Source organism: Wolffia australiana, chromosome 18 (assembly GCF_029677425.1).
Source record: "Wolffia australiana isolate 7733 chromosome 18, ASM2967742v1".
In the NCBI taxonomy this organism is placed as follows: Eukaryota; Viridiplantae; Streptophyta; class Magnoliopsida; order Alismatales; family Araceae; genus Wolffia; species Wolffia australiana.
The window spans coordinates 10520485-10540064 of NC_135852.1; the positions used below are offsets into that span (position 1 = coordinate 10520485).

The following is a 19580-nucleotide window of genomic DNA, read 5'->3' on the forward strand; positions in this document are numbered from 1 at the left end:
TACAGTAACAATATCAAATATCCACCAGAGATTTTGGATATTACTTCTGACAGAGGTTGTTTTCGCCCCTTCCAATATCCGATGCCGATACCTCCCTCGATATGCACTGGCAAACACTAGTATTGGGTAATTAACTGTAGTTATAGTGCACGGAGGCGGACGGGAAGGTTATTGTTATTGTAGAATCATCCCATACAGGAGTTCAGACGAATGATGTGATGTAGAATCCGCCAGTCTCCAGACGGAATAACTTTTTGTCCATGGACGAAATAACCTTCCAGTCTGCCGGGCGACTCACTTTTTCTGCCACGTGTCAAATTCTGAGTGGCCTAATGCTGATGCACGGTTGGCATAAGTACTGCTTCATCCTGGATGTCAGACAGGACGAGAATGTCTTGGACGGGACGGGAAGTGGATGAAAATATTTAGGACGGTACCATTTGGGCCGGAACCTCTATAAATCGGTATGTAGGACGAGACGATCTTTATCCTATCCGGTCCTTCGTCCCCATATTGGATGATTGAGCATAGGGAAAGGCAGCCGTCATCCATCACGTCGCACATCATCGTGACGGCAACGTGACGAATGATGTGACGGTGACGGTGACGAAATTAAGGGCCCGTGACGGTGATGGTGACGGATGCAGAACTGGGCGTGACGGTGACGCGACGGTGACGGGGGCCTTGGACAAGTGACGTAACGGGACGGCCGTCACAGATATTTAAAAATGACCAAAGAAGCTTAAAAATCGCTAGATTTGAGCTTTTCGACAGCCGAGATTTCGTCACGTGGTGTCGCTAACTCGATTTCTTGGCATTTTATAGAAAAGTCCCTGCATTAATTCGCGCTCGCAAAAGGATGTCGTCCAAAGATAATTGGAGATATACCCCTCCAATTCTCTCTCCTCTGCATAGTTTTTTCCCGTCACATGTGACGGTGATGTCATTGGGTGAGATGGACGAGACAGGGACGCCACAAACCGTGACAGTGAAGGGAACGTGACGGATTTTTTCCAAAATCCTTGGACATGTGACAGGACGGTGACGTGATGAAATTTTCGTCACTTCACCGCCTGTCACGGATCGTCATGCGTTCCGTCACGTCCGGGGCGTCACGCCCCGGATGGGCCGTTCCTTAAGTGTGCACTATAACTGTAGTAAGGGATCCGTCCCGTCCGTCCAATGTCGTCGTCCGTCCTAACCCGTAACTGCTTCTCTGTAACTTAACCGTTTATGGCGGGGTATTCCCCAAACTTCAAAAAGGGGCCGTTCGGTCGGTGCTCAGAAGCGGCGGAGGTATCGAGAATGGCGGTGTACAGGTTGGCTTGCGTCTTCAAGGCGAGCTCCTCGTCGGCGAGCTCACCTGGCGGCGGCGATGGCGAGGAAGAGGAGATCCTGGTGGTAAGGCAGGCGGCGCCGCCGGTGCAGGAAGAGTACGAACAGTACGTGGACTCCGATCTCTGGGATTTGCCTTCCGCGCCGTTGAAGATGGCGGCGGACGGCGCGGCGATCGACGCGATCGTGCTCGAGAAGGCAGAGGATTTCTCCAGAGACGTCGATTTGATGAAATTTGATCTCCGTTCAGCCGTAGAACAGGTGAATGTTTCGGATTATTCGTTTCTTGAAACTGTACTTTCAGAGTATTTGTAGTTGCTGAGATGATTGACATTTGTAGTTGTTCTTTGCAGGTGATGATACAGGTTGGGATTCCAAACGCGGTGTGTGGGCGGTGGGTGTGCCAGAAGCTTGTCGAAGAGCCGGATTTTGGACCGGGTTCTGCTGTTCATACGTTGTTTATTCTTGGAGTATTCGATTTTCACGATACATGTTTTCAAGGTTGTGATCCCATTGTTAAGAATATTTGACCCTAGCTGGGCGACGGAGAACCTTTTTTTCTTCTGATACGTTTGAGTACGTTTTCAGATGTAGCCAGATGGATATCTCCGCGAAGGGCCTTGAAGTTGCTGAAGGAGGTTAATCGTTGTGGCGACCGGATCGGCCCCTTATTTGTGACTATGTTTTTCTCTGGATCTTCCGAGCCAAAATGGAAGACTCCTGATACGGGTTTCTTTCAGGTGCAATATGATTACCCGACTCTTGTTCTTTGATTATGCACAAACATCTGAGCAATCGTTCATTAATCACAAACATCATAAAAAAATTATTTGCCAATTAATCTGACTTGCTTTCCAATTGTTCATAATCCTTTTAAGATTAAATTATTAACATTTTGAACATAATTGGACAAACGGGGGAAAGAATGGAAAATCAAATCTCTGATTCTGTCAGAGATTTGGTTTATCTGATTTTTTTTCCAACCTAGAGTACCTTTTGGATGATCCGGAAAAACGTCCAATGCAAGTCTTCTGTATTTGTATTAACGAGACCTCATATGGGATAACTTTCAGGAGTGATTTGACCTGTGTTCCCCTTTTCTTTCTTAATTAAGACTTTAAAGGAGGTGTGCCAGAAGGCTGTATAGTCAGGACCAAAAAAGATGCAGACTGTTGTCAAATAAGTCAGAATTAAGAATTGTAGTATGAGAGCCACACACACCTTCTCTTGTGTTTATTTTATATCTTAGTAACACACTGATATGGATATTTTACTGTAGGAGTATCCACCTGGTGTTTACATTTTACCAATGAAGAGCAAAACTCCTATGCCATTCCGAACAACAAATTTGGTGATTGTAGAGAAGTATGAGAACGATGATGAAGTTGAGAATTGTGCACATGTTACTTACGGGGATGCTCTATTAGTTGATCCTGGTTGTTTTTCTGAAGTTCACGCGAAGGTATGATACATTAGTTTTCATCTTATTTGTAAGCCATGCTTTATTTCCACCGCTAGCTCTATGACTGGTAAAACTGAATGCTAAACACTTCCAACTAGACTGATAGAAGTACATCCATACTTAGCATTAATTGCTCATGAATGATTGTAAAGGAATCCTTCGGAGTTGTATATTCATTTTTGGCATTGAAGTAAGCAAAATATATAAAGACAAATGTATATTTCTTCACTTTTGGAGGATCAATATTGTCTTTGTCTTTCTAATATAATTTGGGTGAAAACTTCCATTCCATTGCATTTATCCCTTCCAAAGCATAATGATTGAAACTTTAAGAAACTTAAATATTTCTTTAAAATGATGATACTGAGGGCTATATTGATTGGAACCTGTACTTCAGAGTATACAGTGATTCCAGATAAACAGAAGAGATCCAGGAGGGATGGAAGCAGAATAGGATTTAGTAATCCATAAATAGGACCTAAGACCTATGATAAAGCACAATACAACCTTTCTCCCTCAATTATTGAATTGAAAATTCTGTAGTCCCTATCTCTCTTGGTTTTTTCTAAATCTCCCTCTGTTTGGATCTAGAGTTTTAACAATAGTTCAGTGGCTCAGAAGTGAGAGAGATGGGAGTGGGTGTTAGGGCAGGATGCAGGTAAGAAGGAGATGACTCTGTGGAAAGTGAGATGTAAAGAGAGGGAATGCCATCTCAATTCTTAAACTAACAAAGAGACCTTCCTTTTCTGATATCCCACTTGGCTTCCTAGCATATGGTACTTGTGGGATAAGCCTGATATGACTCTGGCGTGTTTCACAGATGCTTTCAAGTGGCTTTATTAACTTGGGTGGAGCAGGTTCAATTTCTGTGGCGTCATGCCTTGGCAAGATAGAATATTCCATAGAATATGGCTTTCTGGCTGAAACAAGTGGAATATGAAAAATTGAAGGAGATATCTTATAAAAATCAAGGAGAACTATGAAAATGGAAGCTGAGCTACGAGACAATGTCTAATCATAAGAGTGCTCTTTCTTTTCTGGTAGTGCCAGATAACAAGGGGAGAAAATTCATTTCTTTTTGTTAAAAATGCAGCCTCTATCTGCCTACTTAAGCTAGATAGAATGCAATGAAAGGGAACCATTCAGAGCATGTTTTTGGGGATTCACAACTTCAAAACAGGTGTTCTAGGGTGACGACACCATGGCAAGACTGCAGACACGCTGCTGGATTATGGATTCACAGAGGCAAGACCTTGGGCACACCACTAGAGTGGGGACACACCATCACAGGAATGCAGCAAAGAGTCAAGCCATCACACACACAAACCTGAGGGTGCTGCTATCTGAAAAGCTACTACGCTTAGGACACCTCCTGATCTTGCAAGGGGGAGACCCACGGGATATTCATGAAAGAACTGCAATGCAGTGGAGGCCTCAGAGCAGGGTGTCCATGTCAAGGCAGCCAAATTGAAGATCTAGTAACGATGATGCAAATATCAAGGTGACTGGCACTGAAGACCTCAAAGCGACTCTGTCACATTGAGGAGCTGTATTGAAGACCTTGACAGGGGATTCACCTCAATATGAAACACAGCTTGATCACAGCATTGACTGTGACGTCACTGTGGATGAAAAAGACTTTGACCTGGGATGAACTGTGGTTTTCACGGCCGATGAACTACTGCTCAGACTTTGGGTTGTCACTGTGTGGACTGCACCTTGAACACAGCTAAACACCATGGTTTTGATCTTTGATGGCAGAAGCTTGATTGTTGATGATACTGGATTTGACAGCACAGTCTGGGCCTTGACTGGAGATATACTGATCATGGCTTGACTGGAACAGAGAGTCTTTGAACACAGATGAACTGCTAATGGGCCATGGTTTGGCTGACGCTTTGACTACATCCTAGTTACAGAAGCACGACATGAGCGTAAAGGGATGTCCTGTGGCTGCAAAAGGAGTATCGAGTGATTGCAAGAGGAGCCCACATTAGTGTGTTATGATCCTTGTATCTCCTCAGGGTATTCTCATCTTCTATAAAGTTGATTCTTAATTAAATAGTTGTAGTCTATCCAGGGGAGGGCACAATGGATGTTTTTGGACACATCTTGGATTAGGGTAATTAGTTCCCCCCCCAACCAAACTCCAGGCCTTTGGCCTCCTTTCAACCCTTCTGACCCCATCCTCCCAATTACACAGTTCGCAAAACATAACAGAGCGCCAAAGAGTTTTGGCTCTTCTTTCCCTTTTGACTATACCAGTTTAATAGACCTTAATGAATTCAAGTTTTCGCAGGAAGTTGTTGCATCTATTTCATATGGCATAGTTTGACATCATATTGAAGAATAACATAACTGTTCCTCGAGTGGTTCTCATACATTCTTATGCAATCAAATTGAAAGCCTTAACTGTATAAATGAATAGCTTTTTTCATGATCTCGGCTTTCTGATGTCTTTTTTCAAACTTCTTAATTACCTCAGAGAAAACCCACACTCTAATTTATATGATATTTGGCTAAAGTACTTATGGCCATTTCCATTTGCTAAATATTCCATGCCATTAACAGTTAAAAGGTATTGTAGCAGCACTTCCCAGAAGGTTACTGATATTTGTGACTCATCATCACCAAGATCATGTTAATGGTAGGTAAAATGAGGATCCAGGTATATAATACCTTAGTATTTTTTTTCAAACGATTTCAGCCAATTCTTTAAAGATAATATTTTCATTCTTGTTGATTACTCAACAGAATATACTAGTTGTATATAAACCTAGAAACAAAATATTCTGATATAGAATCTGGATGTGTTTGGTCCCTTTCATTTTGTTGACATTATGGCCTCTCTCTTTATTCTATCCTTTCTCTAATTATCCCATTAGGGCTTCCTATATAAACACTTGTAGTCTCCCTTCTTCATTATGGAGATTTTATTTTCTCTTGTTAATATGGTATCAGAGCCACCATTACCCTAACCCAAATCCCGGCTTGGTCGTGTGCCCCTCTCGGTGGTGTTTTTCCGGCCATCTCCATCCATCCTTCGAACGGAAGAACCTTCTTTGCACAGCATAATCTGTGCACAGATTCTTCCGGTCTCTCTCGGTCGTTTTTTTTTTCGGCCTCTCTCGGTCGATTCGGCGCCGGACGGAGGCTTTCTTGTGCTGGGCGGAGGTCTTCTGCGCAGATTCTTTCTCCCTCGGCTGATTCGGCGCCGGGCGTCCTTTTCTGCGCGGCTGCTTCTAATCGACCGATTCTGCGCCAGACGGAGGTCTTCTGCGCCGGGCGTCCCTCTCTGCGCGGCCGACTCAGCGACTAAGCCTGTGCAGCGGAATTCTTCGTGAAGAAGATTTCCACGTGTGCTCATTCTGTGCGCAGGGTCTTTCAGTGTGGGGTTTCCTCTGTCCAAGCAGGTCCTTCTTCGTGCAGTCTCCTCCACGTGCGCAGGCCTTCTTCGGATTTTTTTTTTGTTGGTTGCATTCAAGACCATGGAGAGCTCTGAGAATGTTGTTTGTCCAGAAACTCAGGCATCTGATGTGACACCAGGATCCACTCCATCCACTCTTGATCGGTTGCCTCCTACACCGGCGTCCTCTCTTGAGCCGGGAAATTGGTCCACTTCGCCCGGACCTTTTTCATTGCCTAAGATGCCTCCGGATGGAATTTTCACTGGCTTCAACTTACTTCAATGGCGCCAGTATGTTCAGATCACCCTCAAGGGTCGTCTGATGTGCCATCTGCTTGAAGACAGACCACCCAGAATGGATCCCAAGTATTACGACTGGTTGGATGTGGAAGGAGTAGTTCATCGCTGGCTATTAGACAGCATTTCACCCAGCATCAAGGGTGAATTCTTGTCTCTTGAGTCGGCGCGGGCTGTGTGGGAAGCGGCACTTGACAGTCACTCCAAGAAGCACAATACTGCCACGCTCTATGAACTAGTACATCGGGCCATCAACCTGCGTCAAGGGGATAGATCAGTCATGGAGTACAGCACGGAGCTAATCTCTCTTTGGAATGAGATCAATCACTACATGCCTCCAGATCCTCATTCCGTGGATCGCAAGTATACCCTTCAGCTTCCGGTTTTTCAGTTCCTTATGGGGCTCAACCCGGAGTATGAATCTTTACGGGCTCAGCTCATCCACCGGGAGAAAGAACTTACGTTCAAGGACGCGCTTCGTAGTGCTCGGATCGAAGAATCTCGTTTCCAGCAGGCTCAGCTCCCGGCTTCGGCACTGGTTGTACAGTCGTCTACCTCCACTCGTCCTCCGACGATGACTACATCAACTGGTGCTTTGCCTCGGAGTGCAGCTACTCAGACAGAGGATTCTCCTAAAGGTGATCCTTCGCTTTTCTGCAATTACTACAAGAAGCGAGGTCACTCCAAGGAGATCTGCTTTAAACTTCAACGGAAACGAATGCAACAAAGCAATGTTGCTACTGTTGCACCCACCGTCAGTCCAGTGCCAACTCCGGGTCAAGTGCCTATACCGTATGGTCTTCTTCCACCCAATGCCTCGCCTGCCAGTTTTACTCATGAGGAAATGGAACGTCTCCGGCGATTACTTGATCCTCCAGTCGTGGGCTCGTGCTCCTTAGCCCACGCAGGTATGTCACCCGTTCTTCCAACATCGTCATCAAACTCTGAGAATTCTATTCCATTTCCTACTTGGCTTCTTGATTCGGGTGCCACGGCTCATATGACACCTAATCCGCGAGCTTTCGTAACCTATGAACCAGTTTCCGGCCATTCCAAAGTCAAAACTGCCTCGGGTGATCTTCTCACTATCGCTGGAATTGGTCGTGTTACTCTTTCCTCTTCTATGCAACTTTCTAAAGTTCTCCATGTCCCTCGTCTTGCTCATCATCTTCTTTCTTTATCCAGTCTTGTTCGCGATCTTAACCATGATCTCACTTTCACCCCTAATACCTGTTTTTATCGTGATAAGGTGTCGGGGAAGAAGATTTCCATTGCTGAAGAGCATGATGGCCTCTATCTTGTTCGATCTCCTTCGATCTCTCTTGCTGCTACTGTTTCCTTGTCAGCGTCTCATGAGCGTTTGTGGCTTCTCCATCGACGCCTCGGCCATCCATCTTTTGATACCCTTTATCGTTTATTTCCAAAACTATTTCAAGGTCATGCTGTTGACTGCTTTGTTTGTGACGCTTGTCGAGTTTCTAAACATCATCGTACTACGTACCCTATTTCCTCTTCTCATTCGACGAACCCTTTTTCTCTCATTCACACCGACGTGTGGGGACCACCCCTGTTCATAGCACTTCTGGTGCTCGGTGGTTATGCATTTTCATTGATGACGCTACTCGTTACACGTGGGCCTATCTGTTGAAGAATAAATCCGATATATCTCATGTTATTCCCCAGTTCTATTCTCTCATTCAGACCCAATTCTCAACTCCCATTCGTCGCTTCCGCTCCGACAATGCCCGAGACTATGTCAACTCTACGTTAACCACTTTCTTCCAGCAAAAAGGCATTATCCATGAAACCACTTGCCCATATACACCCCAGCAGAATGGTGTTGCAGAACGAAAATTTCGTCATATATTTGATACGACTCGGAGCCTCTTGTTTCACATGCATGTGCCCAAGTATTTTTGGGGCGAAGCCGTTCTTACAGCCATTCATCTTCTCAACTGCCTTCCGTCTCGGGTGCTTGATTATTCTACTCCCATTGACCGTCTCCAGCATTTCTTCCCAAACCTTTCTCTTCGAACCAATCTTATCCCTCGTGTATTTGGGTGTGTTTGCTTTGTTCCCAACCACCATCTTGGTCGTGACAAACTTGACCCTCGTGCTATCCAATGTATATTCGTCGGCTATTCTCCCACCCAAAAAGGTTATCGGTGTTACCATACGCCCTCTCGTCGATTTATCATCACAAAGGATGCCACCTTTGACGAATTCACTCCCTATTATTCGTCCTCTTCTCCAGTCTCATCCTCTTTACCTCCTTCATCTGATCCTTCATCATCTACGCCTCCACCAGCATCTATTCCTTCCCCACCTGTTCCCTCCGAAGTGTCACCACTAGTTCTCCCTGTGGATATCCAATCCTCTGTTCCCCTTCCACAAACCATTCCAGATCCTCATGATTCTTCCTTGGATTCCCCACCTGCCATTACAAAGGATTCATCTTCTGCTCCATTGACTCATTCAGAAGATCCTCCACCAGATACTCCATCTATTCCTCCCTCTAATGCTCCTTTCCCTCTACGCCGCTGCCCCCTAGAAAAACGTTATGGCCTCACCCTTGCTCGTCGAAAATCTCGTGTTCCTTCTACTCCAGCAGTCCCTTTATCCTCCTCATCCAATCCTCCAGAACATTCTTCCTTAGCCCTGGTGTCTTGTCCTCCATCTTCCCCATTATATCCATTAACAGCTTCTATATCATCTCATCGACTCTCCACCTCCTACCATGCTCTTCTCACCTCCCTTGACTCTATCTCCCTTCCGAAGACGGTGGACATTGCCCTATCGCTCTCTCATTGGCGTCGGGCTATGGAGGAGGAGCTCCAAGCCCTTGCTCTGAATGATACATGGGATCTGGTTCCTCTACCACCGGGCAAGCACTTGGTTGGCAGTCGTTGGGTTTATGCTGTAAAGCAAAATTCCGATGGCTCTATTGAACGGCACAAGGCACGTGTTGTGGCGCAGGGGTTCACACAGCAGTATGGCATTGATTATCAGGAAACGTTTGCTCCTGTCGCCAAGATCAATACCGTCCGGATCCTCTTGGCCTTGGCTGCAGACCGTGGCTGGACATTGCAGCAGTACGATGTAAAGAACGCTTTTCTTCATGGTGACCTGACTGAGGAGATCTATATGGCCTTACCTCCTGGGTATACCTCCTTGGTGCCGTCTCCTCCGAGCTTGGTTGTGTGTCGCCTGAAGAAAGCGTTGTATGGCTTGAAGCAATCTCCTCGTGCTTGGTTTGACCGTTTCACCATGGCCATGAAGCACCGTGGATATCGCCAGTGTAATGGAGATCACACCCTCTTCTATCGTCATTCCACGTCAGGGGGAGTGGCTATCCTTCTTGTATACGTCGATGACATTATTATCACGGGTGATGATACGGAGACCATTGCCCAGCTGGCTACTTATCTGTCATCGGAGTTTGCTATTCGACATCTTGGCCCGTTACGGTATTTCCTTGGTATTGAAGTGGCTTACTCTTCGAGTGGGATTTTCATCTGCCAGAGGAAATATACAATAGGTCTTCTTTATGAGCTTGGAAAGGAGGACTCCAAGCCCATCTCGACTCCGATTGATGCAAATCATCGACTTGGCGCTGATGAAAATGGAGACCTTGCTGAGCCTGGGCAGTATTGAAGATTTGTGGGCAAACTGATTTATCTCACCCACACTCGCCCCGACATTGCATATTCAGTGGGTGTTCTTAGTCAGTTTATGCAAAATCCTCGAATGAGCCATCTTCATGCTGCCCATTGACTTCTTCGTTTTCTGAAGGGCACAATTGGCCGTGGACTGTTGTTCCGTCGTCACAATGGTCTTCGCCTAGAAGTTAATACTGATGCAGATTATGCAGGGTCTGTGGTTGATCGCCGATCCACCTCTGGGTATTGCACCTTCCTGGGAGGCAATCTTATTACGTGGAGGAGTAAGAAGCAGAAGGTGGTATCCCGATCAAGTGCTGAAGCCGAGTTCCGTGCCCTCGCACATGGTCTTTGTGAAGCACTGTGGATTACCAAGATTCTTCATGAGCTACGGCGCCTGGTTCCTTCTCCCGTTCAGCTGTTCTATGACAACAAATCGGCTATCAGCATTGCTCATGATCCCGTCCAGCATGATTGCACAAAGCACATAGAGATTGATCGACACTTCATTAAAGAGAAGCTTGAGTTGGGAAATTTCTGCACGCCATATGTACCGTCAGCTGATCAACTTGCAGACATCTTCACCAAAGGGCTTCATGCCCCTAGGTTTGAGGAGCTCTGTGTCAAGCTGGGTGTGGAAAACATCCACACTCCAGCTTGAGGGGGAGTGTTGACATTATGGCCTCTCTCTTTATTCTATCATTTCTTTAATTAGCCCATTAGGGCTTCCTATATAAACACTTGTAGTCTCCCTTCTTCATTATGGAGATTTTATTTTCTCTTGTTAATACATTTGTTTCTTCTATGGATCAATACTCTAGACATTTCTAGACAACAAGTTTTCAAGAAATGTATTGATGAAGTGGATGCCATTATTAAAGAGAATTCTGTCATGCTTACACTCTTTTTAATTTCATCTGTAACAGTTGGTTCATTTCAACCTTAATTTAAGAGATAAACATTTTGAAGGAAAAAAATTAAGTATTATGTTAATGTGTAACACATGAATATTTTGTGCTACATTACTCGAGAAGGCATACGACTGTTGCCCTAGTTATGGATTCAACGGGTCATATTATCGGTCCGCTGGCCCATCTCGAGTGCTAAGTGTTCATATAACCTACCTATGTATCTGTTTATCTTTACAGGAAACTGTTGCACATTAGGGTAGTGAAAACCATACCCTATTCTTGTGTCTCTTCATGTGCATGCTTAAATGGGAAACTTTACATGGTATCAGAACCATCATTCTAACAGGACAAAGCCGGTATTTGTTGTCATCGATGGGTCTTCCACATTGATCAATCAATCATCTTGCTCCATCAATCAACTTTTCACATGAACTGGTATTCTGCATACACCGACGACTTTTTTTTTTGAAATAAGGATAGGGGAGATCACACAAAGTCGGTGACCTTCCCAATGAGATAAAAATATAATCGATGAGTACATGTAGGGCCTAAAAGGCCAGCCAGGGCCTTGGCCTTGGGATTTTACACCATGAAATAGTAAAACCCACAGCTGCTTGTATCACCGCATCCGTCGATGGTTCCCGTTCATTGAAGATGACTTCGTTCCTGTGCAGCCATAGTGCCCATAGCACTGCGAAGGGCCAAACCTGTCCCTCTCGCCCCCTCGGTGCTCCATTTTGTATTGACTCCCAAAATGCCACCTCTGATGAGATATCCACCCCCTTGAGTGGCTCACAGGTCCATACTGTTCGGGCAAATGAACAATCAAAAAAGAGGTGAGCGCAATCCTCGTCACCATTTGTACACATAGAACACAATGCCGAAGCTTCTAGGAGCCATTTCCTCTGAAAAACCTTTGTCATTATTCTTCGTTGAAGGAGCAGCCACCAGAATATTTCCACCTTAAGGGGGAACTTTTGTCTCTATATGGTGCGACACACGTAGAGGATCCTCGGTTCCTTCCCTGTCTGTCAGCGGCTAAGCTTCGCATAGGCATCTCGAACAGAAAAGGATGCGCCTATCCACTTCCACCTATCCTGTGTCCCTCCTAGCGGGTGTAGGCGGATTAGTGTTTGCTGCAACCTTGTATAATCTTCCAGTCTTTGGTTGGATAATGTGTCGCATAGGCATGGGGTCCATGTGCCATCCCAACACTCGCTCACTATGGCATGGGGGGTCCTTGCAATGGCATACAAGTGTGGGAATTTTGTCTTCAATGTGCCTAGGGGGAACCATGCGTCTAGCCAAAACCGGAATGACGTGCCATCTCCTAGCTTGGCTTCGAAGAAATCACGGACTTGAGGAAACACATACCTCAACCCTTGCCAGAATGCAGAGGCTGCTCGGACTGGATATCCACAAACTTCCCAGTTCAAACTCGAGCCATACATGTCTTTTAAAACTAGTGTAGCCATCAATGTATCCTGTCCCATAAGTCTGTACCACCACTTTGCCAGTAATGTTGAGTTGAGATCTTGCAATTTAAGAACTCCTAGTCCCCCAAGCGAACTGGTCTGCACACTATATCCCACGATACGAGGGATATCCCCCTCCCTTACTCCGATCTTGAGCTTTTCCATAGAAATCTTCTCATCATACTTTCTAGACACTTCTTGGTCCCCACTGGTAGTTTCAACACTGAGAGGTAGAAAGTAGGTATCGATGATAGCACGTGGCGTAGAAGCACCAATTGTCCCCCCCTCGAGAAAACTCTGCTTTGCCATCCCTCCAACTTTCGCTCTATCTTCTCCACTACTGGATGCCAGTCTATAGATTTGATACGATCCCCTGTCAATGGGAGACCCAGAGATTTCATGGGAAGTGTATCACTAGGTGTCCCCATGGCTCTAGAACAGAGAGCTTCCTCCTATTGCGATTATCCAAATCCAACAAAGGCTGATTTGGTGCGGTTAATGTGTAGTCCCGAACAGTTTGGAAAAGGTCAAGTAGGATGGATAGGTTTTTGGTTTCCTCCTCTGTACCCTCTATGAAAAAAGTGGCATCGTCCGCATATTGTAGAAGAGGAATACCTACCAGGAAACTTGGGGTCCGAAAACTGTTTAGCAGACCATATGAGCAAGCCTCCATTGTGCTTTTGGAAAAGGCATCTACGGCCAAGACAAAGAGTAGCGGGGTTAGAGGGCATCCTTGTCTAACCCCTCATTGTGGTTGAATCTAACCTCCTTCAGGGCGTCCATTCACCAGCATCGCGAAAGAGTGGGATGTACTATATCTTTTCATCCACCATACCATTTGGTTGGAAAACCACGACTCCTTAGAGAGGCCCATAAGAATTCCCAGTCAAGGCAGTTGTATGCCTTTGCAAAATCCACTTTCCACATGAACCCTCTAACTTTCAATCTTTTCCATGCGGTCAAAATTTCTGATGCAACGACTACACCATCAATCAGTTGTCTTCCAGGAATAAAGGCAGATTGAAAAGGACCTACCAAGTCGCCAATCACTTCCCTGATCTGGTTGGCTAAGACCTTAGCTATGATAAGATATATGGAATTGGATAGCGGGGCTATAGGTCGAAAATCTCCCACTCTAGTAGCTCCTTGACATTTTGGGAGGAGAACCAAATAAGCACAGTTGATTTTTTCCAACCCAAAATTTCCTTTTCGAAATTCTTCCACCGTAACCATTACCTCCGTCTTGATTGTCTCCCAAAAGACATTATAAAAGAAGATTGGGAGGCCATTAGGCCCTGGGGTTCCTTCTCCATTTAGTCCCTTGATTGCGGCTTAGACTTCTGTTTCTGAGAAAGGACACACCGGGTCTCTCTGTTGTGTCTCATTTAGTCTAGTTGCTCCTCTTCTGCTCCACCTCCATTGGTGTCTAGCCCCTTGTCTTGAGAAGCTCCTAAAGTGATCTGTCAGTGCTCGGGCACCGATGTACTCTTGGTTTCCTGCTTTCACCCTTAATATCTGATTTGTTTGCCTCCTCCCATTTTCTATGAGATGAACGAATCTTGTGTTTGCATCTCCCTCCTTCAGCCACAGTTGTCTCGACCTCTGTCTCCAATCCATCTCCACTTTCTTATCCTCATCGGCTATTATCTCCCTGTGTTTATGGCGCTCTCTTGATTCCTCTTGTGTTAAAACTCTAACATCTTATAGGTCATCCAAAACCTTGAGTTTGGCAAGAGCTTCGACTCGCCTTCTATTTCGTCTCTCTTTTATATGTTTTCTCAATTCCAAGAGATGGTTGCGTAGGGCTCCAATTTTTTTTGACAGGTTTATTGTGGCCGACCTCTGCTGTAGACCTTCAGTCCACCATCTTGTTATCTCCTCCTTGAAGCCCTCCTCTAGAAGCCAAGACCTGTCCATTTTAAAATATGTGGATCGCGAGGTTCTCTCTTGCGAATGCCAAATTATCGGAGTGTCGTCTGACAACGGTCGAGGAAGCGACCTCACATCTGCCAGCAGGAATTTTTCAAGGAGCTCCATCGAGCATAGAAATCGATCCAGCCGCGAGAGAGTTGTAGGGCCCGCTGAGCTCCTTCATGTGTATGTGCAATCCCCCGGCCCCATTTCCTTTAGTGATGCATCTGCAATAAGAGCCCAGAATTCTTCATATCCTGGGTCACGTTCTTCTGCTCCATTAGGCCTGTCTTCCGCCTCCAACGTCACATTAAAATCACCCCCAAACACCGGCGAGTATTGACGGGACAGAACCATCTTTCTTCATTTTTCGTTTGACCATATTTTCTTTTTGATCGGTGCCTGTTAAAGGAGCAAAGCAGTCATCCTTTATCAACTGATTGACTGTTCTCATCTGTTGGCCCATCTTAGTTGATCAATCACCTGTTGCTGTGGCAAGTTCGTCGTGCCTAGAATTGATGCTTGGAGATACCAACAGACTTTTAGTATCATCAACACCTGATAAACCAAAAAACTTTGAGTGTCATCTCTGCTTGTTGCCTTTTTCAGTTGAGATTATTTCATTTATCACATTTCCTCTCCAATAGAAATGTTCTTTTACTTCATTAGAAGTGCAACTTACAGCCAAAGAAAATGCAGCAAGTGGTGGTGACCTTGGTCCAGAGTCAGGTACCCATCTTCAGGATAGGGGTTACTTACATTTTCCCCAATTGCATCACACAATCTGTTTATAGGTCATAATCTATACCAGTGGTCTTGATGGGAGGTTCACCGATTCGTCGGGTGTTCATCCCATGTTATAGTTCAAAAAAAAAAAATCTATACCAGTGGATGAGGTATGTGCAGTACATTTTTCAACCAGGAGGACAACTCTACCATTTGACCTCTGATTTTCCAGCACCCACAGATAATTCTTTCTTCTTATGGAAAATTGAGGAAGATATCCTCTTCACCTGGATCTTAGATTCCTTACTTCCTGAACTATGTCATTGCCTTATGTACTATGATTCAGTAAATGGAATATAGGGATATAATGCAAAAATGATTTTTCAAGAGAGAAGATGAATCCAAGATAGTCGATTTTGTGGATTGGCTAATGCATCTCCTCCAGGGGCAATGCAAGGCCTTGGAATATGTAAGTGAGGTTGAAGCCCTTTGGAATGAAATTGACCTCTACCAGCATTTAAAGGGACTATGTCCTGATTTTGGGACTGTTGGAGGTCAACTCTTCAACTGGGAACTTTAGCTCAGCTTTCGGGGTACTGTTATTTAAGTCAGAAATCAAACAATCAGACTGGGACTCAACTCTACCAGTGACCAGAAAGTCGAGGTAAAAAATAATGTCTATAATATAAAAGCTCAGGGACAGAAGAAGTTATCTTAGAATATGAAGGATGATTAGAAGGACCAACGGTTTTTCCTCTTATTTCAAAAAATCATGCCACACCTGGGGGTGTATTGGAAGCTCCATGGACGACCTCCTCAGGTGAGCACAGGGAACTGTGTTACACAAGTCCCTATTCCTAATGCTGAAGCGGAATAACAGTTTAACCAATCATGCCAACCTGGTGATATCAAGAAGCTCAAGTAAGCACTTCACCAAACCAATACTCTACTGCAGAATCATCCTGAAATAGTTGGCACTTCTTCTATGGTCCAATGAGTTATATCTGTCAGATTTCAGCTGATCTTGAAGGGAAGGCTTCTTGTCCCTCTTTGCTCCATCTTCACTTGTCCAATTCCTAGACCCCAAGAGAGAGATAGACTCAACCAGAAAAAAATGTGACTAAAATTAGGTTTAGCATGAGTTATCCAGTGCCTGTACTGGGTTACATTGATTGGGTCTCCAATGATTTGAAATGATGGATCTGGTCTTATCAGATTCCATAAAGGTAGTTATACAATAACCTGAAAGACAGGGTTAGGGAGGAAAGAGAGTATAAAGAAAAGAAATGGGTGCCTGTTGACAATATCTGATGGTCTTTCAATTTCCACAGAACCATGTCATTGATCTGTTCTCCAAATCTTAGATTTGGGTGCTCTGAACCATGTCTCACAGCATGAACATACCCGAGCAATAGGAAGGCTCAGACTGCTAATGGCATATTACTTTCAGTAATGAGAATTGGTACTGTGGAAAATGTCCTGACACCGTAATCCAATATCGGTATCAGGACGGGCGATCCCTCCCGTCATCCTGTGTTCTGTTGATCTGCTTTTTTACGCCAAACAATTTCCTTGGAAGATTATAGTTGGTAGTTTCAACAGGTACTTCCTCTTCCCCCGGCGCAGGTGTAAAGTCGACCCTCTCAGGGACGCGAGTGGTCTCAATGGTCGGGGGGGGGGGGGGCGCATTGGACAGAAGGGAGACGCCTGGGTCTGCTGCCCGCGCGCTTGGGCGCCACAGCCTGCACGGGGCTACCCATGGGAGGTTGCCCCTGGTACTTAGCTGATTTTTGGCTCCGGGGCCCTCTGTTGGGAAACTTACACATGTTTTGCATATTCCAAGACTCAGAACAAAGGTTAGAACAGATTTCATCTTATCAGCTGATCTTTGATGGGATAGATGCATTTCTCTATGACAAGGTGGGGCCCAGAAGCATAGTCTAGATTGACTTCGAACCGGTCTCTAATATCTACACCTCTCCCCCAGATGATGGCATTCACTGCATCTTCATCGAGAGGACACCATATTTGGATGCTCCATTGCCAATTAGGCCATCCTTATTTCTCTTGTTTAAAATTATGTGCCCTGAAATTTGTCAACAGGTATCTGCTGCGTTAATTACAAGAACGTGATAAGCGTCTACCAAGGACTTATCAAGCGAAGAAGAGAAAAGCTCAAGCTCAAGATGCGACACGGGCGGAGTAACGCACACATGTGGGGAGTTTGAAATAAGGCGGGAAAATCAGTTGGGAGAAGGAGGCAGCGAAGGGTATAAATAAGTGGGGAGCGGCAGAAGGAGGGCATCAAGAAGTATTTTCCTGAATCACCGTGGAGATCCTCCAGAGATTGACACCTCCCGATCCAGTAGCCGTCGCCGCATTTCCGAGCCAAGGTCGTGACCGTGTCGGCCTTCGACTAATACCACTCCTTTCTACCTCTTTTTTCCCCCACGTCTGAGTCCGGTAATCTCTATTGTGTGAGACTTGTTCCTTTCTTGAGTTCGTGGATTTCTTGGAGAATCTTTGTAATTGCACTGAACTGCCTATATTAGCCTTAAGGCGTTGTGATTCTGCGGAGTCCTAACAGAACGTACCAGAGCCAATTCAAGAAAAGGGGAGAGCCACATCAGCAGGTAGTAAGTAAAAAATGACCCTGATAGGATCCTAGAGAGGATCCTCAACCTATCTAGGGGTAGTTTCATCATGTTAACCCACAGGGGCATTTTAGTCATTTGGCTGTTATGTATTTCCTTAAAATAGGGATGCCCTTCCTTGAGGAGGGCAGCCAAGAAGAAAGAAGACGTCTCTTGTCTCCCCTCTCCTCCTCAATGCATCTTCAGGCGGCTCGGCCAATCCCTTCCCCATCTGCTCGCCCTTCCCTCAACCATTCCCATTTCTCCTCTCTACCCCCGGGAACTTCTACCTTACCTCGTCCTCCAACCTCCTCCCGATACAAACCTAGATTAAGGTTTGTATCAGACCCATGCATTTTACAAATAAAGCGGGACGAAAGTAAGATGACAGGTTTTTCTAGAAGTCAGCAGTCCTATTCTGGCTGCACAGGTTAAGGCTGGGGAGCAAGAGAAGCCTTCATCCAGAGAGAAGAATCATCTGTTCCTTCTGTTGTATCTTGTCTCCAATTTTGCATGTGTTAAAACTCTTCCTCTTTCTCCATCAACTCTATTTCTTCTTCTCTCGTTTTATGTTCTCATTCAAGAACTCAGCTGGCTTTGGAAATTTGAATTGATCTTGACTTCTCACTGGAAGATTTATAGAAGTGTTTACTTATCAGTATCTTTGGACAAGTTTACATGTCATGTAATTTGGCAAAAAATATCTTTTTTTTTAAGTTAGTAATTTGGGTACAAAGTTATTATGTTTGCACAAATTCATTGTGAGGTATGGGTTTCTACTCTATTTTTGACATTCAAGGAGGTTTGTGTTGGCTTTTAGTTCTTGTTGATGATTTGAGCAGTCCTTGTTGGATTCGCTTGATGAAAACTAAGTCTAAGATTACAGCTATAAGATGCAAGTTTTTTGTTATGATTCATCATTGATTTAATAAATGATTTTGGATTGATAATGGAAAATAATTTATTAGTTCCAAAATTCTTTCATTTCTTAAGGCGCATGGGATTCTTCATGAATCATCGTGCGCCTACACCCTCGACAGAATGTGGTAGCAGACCAATTAGTCATATTGTGTAGAAAACACGGTATCAAAGATAGGTGACAGGTTCAAATCCTAGAAGCAACACGCTGCATGCTTAGGCCATAAATATGTGTCAGAATGGCAGGTTCAAATCTTAGAATTAACGCTTGGGCCATAAATTCTTTCATTTTTAAGGCGCATGAGATTCTTCATGAATCATCATGCGCCTACACCCTCGAGAGAATGTGGTAGCAGAACAATTAGATCTTATCGTGTAGAAAACATGGTATCAGAGACAGGTGGCAGGTTCAAATCCTAGAAGCAACACACTGCACGCTTGGGCCATAAATATGTCAGAGGCAGGTGTTGTGGGGAGTGTTGAAGTACAACATAATGCTTAGAGATGAAAAGTAATGCACTTGTTATCAGCTATAGCTTTTAGCACAGTTGGTATGCGCTTGAATCCAACATGGACCAAAGGTTTTTTCTCACTTTTTTTATTCTTTTCCTATTTCTCTGCGTTGGAGTTTCTGAACACCACAGCCTTTGGGTAACTCCAACACATCCAACTTGAAGCAGCGCTAGGGCACTGAGAACAGAGAAGAGTAGCGAGAGCAGAATTTGAACGCAAGAAAAATCCTTCTTATTCTTACTCCTTAAGGCTGACACCCTTTTAACTATCTCGGTGGGTTCGGATCTTAATGTCCAAGCCTGGTTACAATGGTAAAAAATAAAGCCATCATAGA

General features: G+C 44.8%; 1 protein-coding gene across 4 annotated transcripts in view; it reads left to right on the forward strand.

Moving 5' to 3' along the window:
- The first annotated feature begins 1263 nt into the window (after positions 1-1263).
- LOC144715099 (Metallo-hydrolase/oxidoreductase superfamily protein) overlaps positions 1264-19580 on the forward strand; it is a 36998-nt gene continuing 18681 nt past the window's right edge. For all 4 annotated transcript variants that reach the window (XM_078589987.1, XM_078589988.1, XM_078589989.1 and 1 more), the window contains exons 1-5: positions 1264-1596; positions 1689-1836; positions 1924-2075; positions 2615-2797; positions 5369-5444. In XM_078589987.1, the coding sequence (XP_078446113.1) occupies positions 1306-1596; positions 1689-1836; positions 1924-2075; positions 2615-2797; positions 5369-5444 (850 nt within the window). In that variant the 5' untranslated portion in view covers positions 1264-1305. The remainder of the gene's footprint in view (positions 1597-1688; positions 1837-1923; positions 2076-2614; positions 2798-5368; positions 5445-19580) is intronic.